The sequence below is a fragment of the Belonocnema kinseyi genome, chromosome 2 (genome assembly GCF_010883055.1).
Source record: "Belonocnema kinseyi isolate 2016_QV_RU_SX_M_011 chromosome 2, B_treatae_v1, whole genome shotgun sequence".
In the NCBI taxonomy this organism is placed as follows: Eukaryota; Metazoa; Arthropoda; class Insecta; order Hymenoptera; family Cynipidae; genus Belonocnema; species Belonocnema kinseyi.
In genome coordinates, this window is record NC_046658.1 from 82,027,559 (window position 1) to 82,034,071 (window position 6,513).

Consider the following 6,513-nt stretch of genomic DNA (forward strand, 5'->3'; position numbering starts at 1 on the left):
CTAGTAAGGTAGGAACAGAGTTAGTAGGGTTAGTTAAAAGTACTCAATTAACGTCATTAAAGGCTATTAAACCCTTTCTGCTAAGCACGCGCCACATATTTTGAATATTGTTTTTTTTTAATTCTAATACTCCTGGACGGTATTGTATATATAATTTTTTCGTCTCGGAATATGGACAAGCAGCACTGGTAGTTTGGAATAAGTTCCATTATGTACTCATAGAGTTAATTATAACTACTTTCCCGTTTCTCAATGATTAATTTAAACAGTGAAACTTGTATTTTTTCAGTGTATGATGAAGTTATCAGTTTGCCATTAAACTATTTGAGTTGAGTTTCTTTCAATTTTCAAAAGTAGAATTTCTTGGTAAAATAACCCAGAGGGCTGTAGAGACACTCGGGGTAGAGTGATTTACACATTCCATTCGCCTTCTGTCCTATGAGTTCCGCTGCGTGGTATTCGCGATCCGCATACATTTCGTATTCCTCGAAAGTTGTCGAGGGCGTAAAGACGACGTGCAGCAGTTCCCCTAAGAGGCTAGTGCCCTCTTTGAAAGGTGTTTCCGCGGCTTCACAAACCACACGTAGCAGGCAGGCCTTCCCTGATCCCAGAGTCTCCAACATCTTCTCTAATATCCGGTATATACTCCACCTGGATAATGTTCCACCTTATAAAATTATAAATTAAATCAATAAATATATTTCAATGAAATTTAGCATGTTTTCTTAAGGACGTTTTGTTCAAATTTTATACAATTCCACGTTGAATGGCCCTTTTTAGAGATATTTTTGGTTCCTTAAAGAGGATATATCATATGAGATTTTTTTTTCAAAGTAGAAAAAAACAGGCTTGCTACGTGCGTGATAATATATTGTTTTGTTTCGCGAGATTTTTAAATTGAAACATAAAATCATTATCAATGCAAAATCTTTGTATTTCATAGTATCTATTATCTAAAATCCAAAATACAAAATAATAGAAAATAGAAGTAAGCACAGTATTTTTTATAATTGATAATTATTATCCATTTAATATTTCTTGACAATATGTAAACCTATCATTGGTCAAATATTGTAAATATTTTATTATTGATGTAGGTTTTTTGATTAGGGAAATTAATTAGTAGTTTAAGATGTTAATTTTGTTTGTTTACTTGGGCATAATCAATATTATTAAAATATTGATTAATTTTTAAGATTGTGAAAAAAATTCTTGCTAGCTCCACTGGGATATGAGCCCAGATCCTTCAGATGCCGGTCTAGAGCTAGAGAGCATTTTTTCACCATCTTAAAAATTAATCGATAATTTAATAATATTGATTATGACCAAGTAGACAAACAAAATTAACATCTTAAACTATTGTAAATATTGTTCGAAATTTAATGACTGCTTATTACAGTAGCAATTTTAGACGAAGAATATCTAACATAACATAACCAAAATTGTTTAAGGTTCTAAGTTCTCTTTTGAACCTCATTTTCTTTTGTTCGAAATAACTGAGTTCAGGTGAAAATCTTACGTAAACCTCAAATTGTTCAGAAATGGTAAATATTCTTTAAAACGTATATCCATTTGCGGTAAATTTTTAGAGAAATTTTATCTTCTTTTAAATTCAATTAATTTAACTGAAAATATATTTTAAACCTAATAAATACATTTTCATAATCAATTTCAAAGTTAAATTATACTGTTTAATGTTAATAATTTAAAATATTGAAATTTCAGAATTTTCGAATTTGAAACTTTCAATTTAGTTCTCTATTTCCAATTGTCAAATTTGATCGATTATATTGAGTCTTTATTAAGAATACTGATTACCGGTATAAAAATCCAACGTAACCTAAAATTGTTAAAAAGTCGCGAAACTTCTTTGCAAATTTTGGTATACAATTTAAAAAAATTAAAACTCCGATTTTCGACTAAAAACAAGAACATGATCCAAAATTGTTCAAAGTTTTTTAATTCTGTTCACATTTGAATGATTTTCATTGGAAAACGCCATTTTCGATGTAAAACAACAAAATAACCCAAAATTGTAAAAAATGATGAATCTGTTAAAAATCTAATGGATATTAAATAAAATTTCAATTTCCGGCCAGAAACACCAGCACAATTTGAAATTATTTAAGATTGTAAATTTTTGTACTTGAAATCAAATAAATCATTGGACTTAAATCTAATGTTTCTTGTTTAAAAATACCAAATTCAGGTGAAACACCACAAAATAACCTGAAGTTGTCAAAAATTATGAACATTTTTGGAATTTAAATAATTTATAATAATTTAATAATAATCATGAAATAACAATAATGAAATACCAATTTTCGAGGAAAAAGACTGGCATAATCCAGATTTGTCAAAAGATTCCACATTTTGTTTAAATTATGAATTTTATTAGAAAATAGTAATGTTTAATTATGTAAAGTAACAAAAGAACCTAATTTTTTTTTTAAATCCTAAATATTTTTTGAAATTTAATAATTTTCAATTGAATCTACCAAACATTTTTGTAACAAAAACACTCGTATAACATATAATGCTAGAAAACTGTTCAGAATTGTAAATATTCTTAGAAACCTAATTTTTTTGTTTTAAAATACTAATTTCAAATGTAAAACACTAACTTAACCTGAAATTGAGACTCCGGATTCAATAAATTGAAAATATTTAAACGACATATCTGGACGTGAAAGTTTATTGCGCATCTTTTTTTCTCTAGACAAAAAGTTGTAGCTTTTGTAGATTTCGAAATAAAGCCAAAAAGCTGACTTTTTTAAAAAAAGTCGATTTTAATCCTTTTTTCACTTCAACTCGTGCTCAGTGCTTCACTTTCTGAAATTTTTTATGAAAATTTGAGGAAATGTGCTCGGCGCGAATCGAACATTTGTAACTTCCAGCGTTTCGGAATTTTGAGCAGGCTAATAACCCTCACCGCAAAAATGCAGAGAAAGGTGTAGTGAAGTTTTTTGGAAAGTTTCAGATCAAAATATTTGATGGTTTAGGAGTAGTTATGATTTTAGTGAACGTCAGCGCTGGAGAATTTGAGCGTACTATGCACTCTGAGACTTTCCACTGTGTCACGTTTTCTCGCTAGTGAGTTGTTGCTTAAAATATGATATCATGCAATTTTTCAGTGAATAACAGTTGATCAAAAATAAGTTAACAAAATATTCATGAATTTTATGTAATTTTTAATGTCTTTTTCCGTTTTCTTTAGATAAAAACGAGATAAAAAATTTAGATAAAAACGAGAGGTCTAAATCGACAATCTCAAAAAGACGACTCGATTGTCTCAGACCGTCGTCTCGGTCATTTCAAGCTGGCTGACACAATCATTGTGAAGGGTCGGTTTGGAAATCTCAGATGGTCGATCTGATTTTCTCAGACATTCGATTCCATCAACTGGATGTAGGATCCCGAGTGCATTGACCCTGCCCCTACCATTTGTCTTTGCATGAATAATTATAATCTATTCCAAACTTACATTAACCTTAAAAAGATTTTAATGAAATGTCTTAAATCTCACATTAATAATAGAAAATATTAAGTTTACAATTACTTATTTAAAACAGGTACTTACAGGATAAGATATTTCCAATAAATCCTCAATAAATACACTTCACTTTACACTGAAATAGTTGGTAAAAACCTTCTTTTGTAACAGATATCACTATGCGGTCTACGATTTCGTTATGCTAATTGGAGCCAATTAGCGATACCCTTTAAATTTTCACGCGCATGATTGACGTGCAAAAATCAAGCAATGGACCATACGCAATGGCTTATCTGCTCCTTCTTGGATGGCCGAAATGAGTGAAAACAATATGTGCGTATTGACCATTCCGAAAAGGATACCTTAGTTATCCCTGATAGTGAGTGTAATGCTCTTATAAAAGTCAGACTAGAGATAAAATAAGAGTCTGTTCAACCACGTCGAAAAAAATATGAAAGGACCGTTTCACCACGCAGACAGACTTGCTGGCTCTCTAAATTTTGACCATATAACTTTGACCATCCATTTTTCTCCGTGAATGTTTACACCTCTATTCGGCTTTACCCATAAGCGACTTTGAACATGCGTTTTGAGTTGTAATTAATTTAACTTTTGAACATTTGCAAATCTAGAGTTGCTAGAGTTGCAATTGCAAAGGCAATTACAATTTTTATCTATTCAAATGAAGTATGTCTAAATACCTTGTTTTTTTCTTTTTTTTTTGCTTTGCTTGTATTTCTAGCCCACTTTTTTTATTTTTGGTTCTTTTTCTTCCTCCAGTTGGAGTTTCTGGCAAACTCGATGATATTCACTTATTTAATTAATTACTTTCAATATTTATACATATATTAACTTAGGAACCCAATTCAATGTTCCCTATATTTTAAGAGACGTATGAGTTATCCGAGTTAATCTTAAAAACACTCTGATGTGCAACATCCAGTGATCAGTTAAAGACTAACTGATCTGTTTCATTTTTGAAACAGATTTAACCAAATTGCAAGACAAGTGTGCATAGGTTTGTTTTTAAAATGCAAGTTCAAGGTCACTTACGGGTTCAGCCGAATATAGGTGTAAACATTAGGTGTACATAAGAGAATCCTACTTTTAAATCTAAAGAAAACAGAAAAATACATTGAAAATTCATGAATATTTTGTTAACTTATTTTCGTTTAACTGTTATTTACTAAAAAATTGCATAATATCATTATTTAAGCAATAACTCACTAGCGAGAGAACGTGACACAGTGGAAAGTCTCAGAGTACATAGTACGCTTAAAGAATCCAATGCTGACGTTCTCTAAAATCATAACTACTCTTAAACTATCAAATACTTTGATCTGAAACTTTCCAGAAAACTTCATTACACTTTTCTCCGCATTTTTGCAGCGAGACTTATTAGTCTGATTAAAATTCCCTCCCTAAACGAAACGCTGGAAGATACAAATGTTCGATTCGCGCCGAGCATTAGAAAAAAATTAATAACAATTTTTAAAAACAACGGTTTTGAATTCCCATTACATGGTCAATCGAAGGACATCCTAAAGCATATTCAAAAAAGTCAGCTGTTTGGCTGTATTTCGAAAACTACAAAAGCTACAAGTTTTTGTGTAAAGGGAAAAAGATGCGCAATAAAATTTTATATCCGCGTATGTCCTTTAAAAACTTGTTTTGAAGCCTCCAGGGGACTTTCTTTTCGCTCGGTAAAATTTTATGTGTGGTTATTGAATCCGGAGTCTCAATTGTTTAAAGAATACAAAAATTTAAAATATATTTAATCATTTTTATTTTAAAATGTCAATTTTTGGTAATAGGACGCTAACAAACCCGATAAACGTAAATTTTTGAATAATATATAAAATTTAAAATCTAATAATTTCTTACTAAAAATAGCGGTTTCCTGTGCCAGACGTTAACATGACCTAAAATTATTGGGAATTGGCAATTTTGATCCTGATTTTTGTTTAGCATTGCTAAGAGTAATGCTAGAGGGTTGATGTTTTTTCTTACATTATCAACTTGTTTTTGGCTTTTCAGTTATATGCAAATAATAAATAAACATCAACGAGAATTATTTTTGTAATATTAAAATTTTTTTATCTGAAATAAATATTTGCACTCTTTTGCTAATGATTCGAATATATTAATTTGAGGGGAAAAAACCTGTTTACAGTACAGTTAAGAACGAAGAATGGAATAGTTAGGAGTATGTTGAAAAAGAGTTTGGCAGAGCTCTGAATAAAAATTCTGTATTACCTGAAAACAGTGATATCGACGATAATGTATAAATATATAATAAGTAAATTAAAAAGGTTATATTTAAATGAATAATTTATATACAATTTGATGTGGATTATTAATCAATTAAGAAAGAAAATGTTTGAGAAAATTATTCTTATTAAGGTATCCTTATTCTTTTTCATAATTGAGAAATTTAAACAAAGTTGAAAATTTCAGATAAAACATAAACTTTCTAACATTATTCTAAAAGCAGATAGTTATAAAAAATGATAAATTGCTCATAGAAAATTTTCATGATTAATACTTAACTCTAAGTGAAAACCTGACAAAAGTTGAACATTTAAGAAAAAATGGCGAATTTCTACCTCTATTCTGAAAGCAAAATTCTGTACAAATTTTCATAATTACTGCATTATCCGTAAAAAGTATGAATTCAAATTTTACAAAGAATCGTATTAAAAAGATAGCATAAATTAAGAATTAGCGTGAAAAAACTCACAAACCCGATTTTTCACGTATAAAAGTTTTTCATGCCCTATGGAACAGGATAATGAAGAAAAAATTCAAAAATGAAATTTTTATTTGTAATTTATGTTTAATCATCATAAAGAGAATTGTTAAAGGACGAATCAATACGCCACCTCTAAATGTCATTTTTCTTAAAATAGAAAAAAAACATTAGGTACAGTCTGTCAAGTTAAAGCGTGGGTGGCTTTACTCGCAGTCGGTAAGGTGTATCGACATGATTTTGGTGTCAAAATATTAAGAAGAGCTCCCTC

The 6,513-nt window shown here is 29.7% G+C and overlaps 1 protein-coding gene across 1 annotated transcript in view; it reads right to left on the reverse strand.

Annotated features, from left to right (window-relative positions):
- Positions 1–347: 347 nt before the first annotated feature.
- Positions 348–6,513, reverse strand: part of LOC117182743 — a 12,863-nt gene continuing 6,697 nt past the window's right edge. Inside the window, exon 3 of the mRNA XM_033375847.1 lies at positions 348–667. Within this exon, the coding sequence (XP_033231738.1) occupies positions 348–667 (320 nt within the window). The remainder of the gene's footprint in view (positions 668–6,513) is intronic.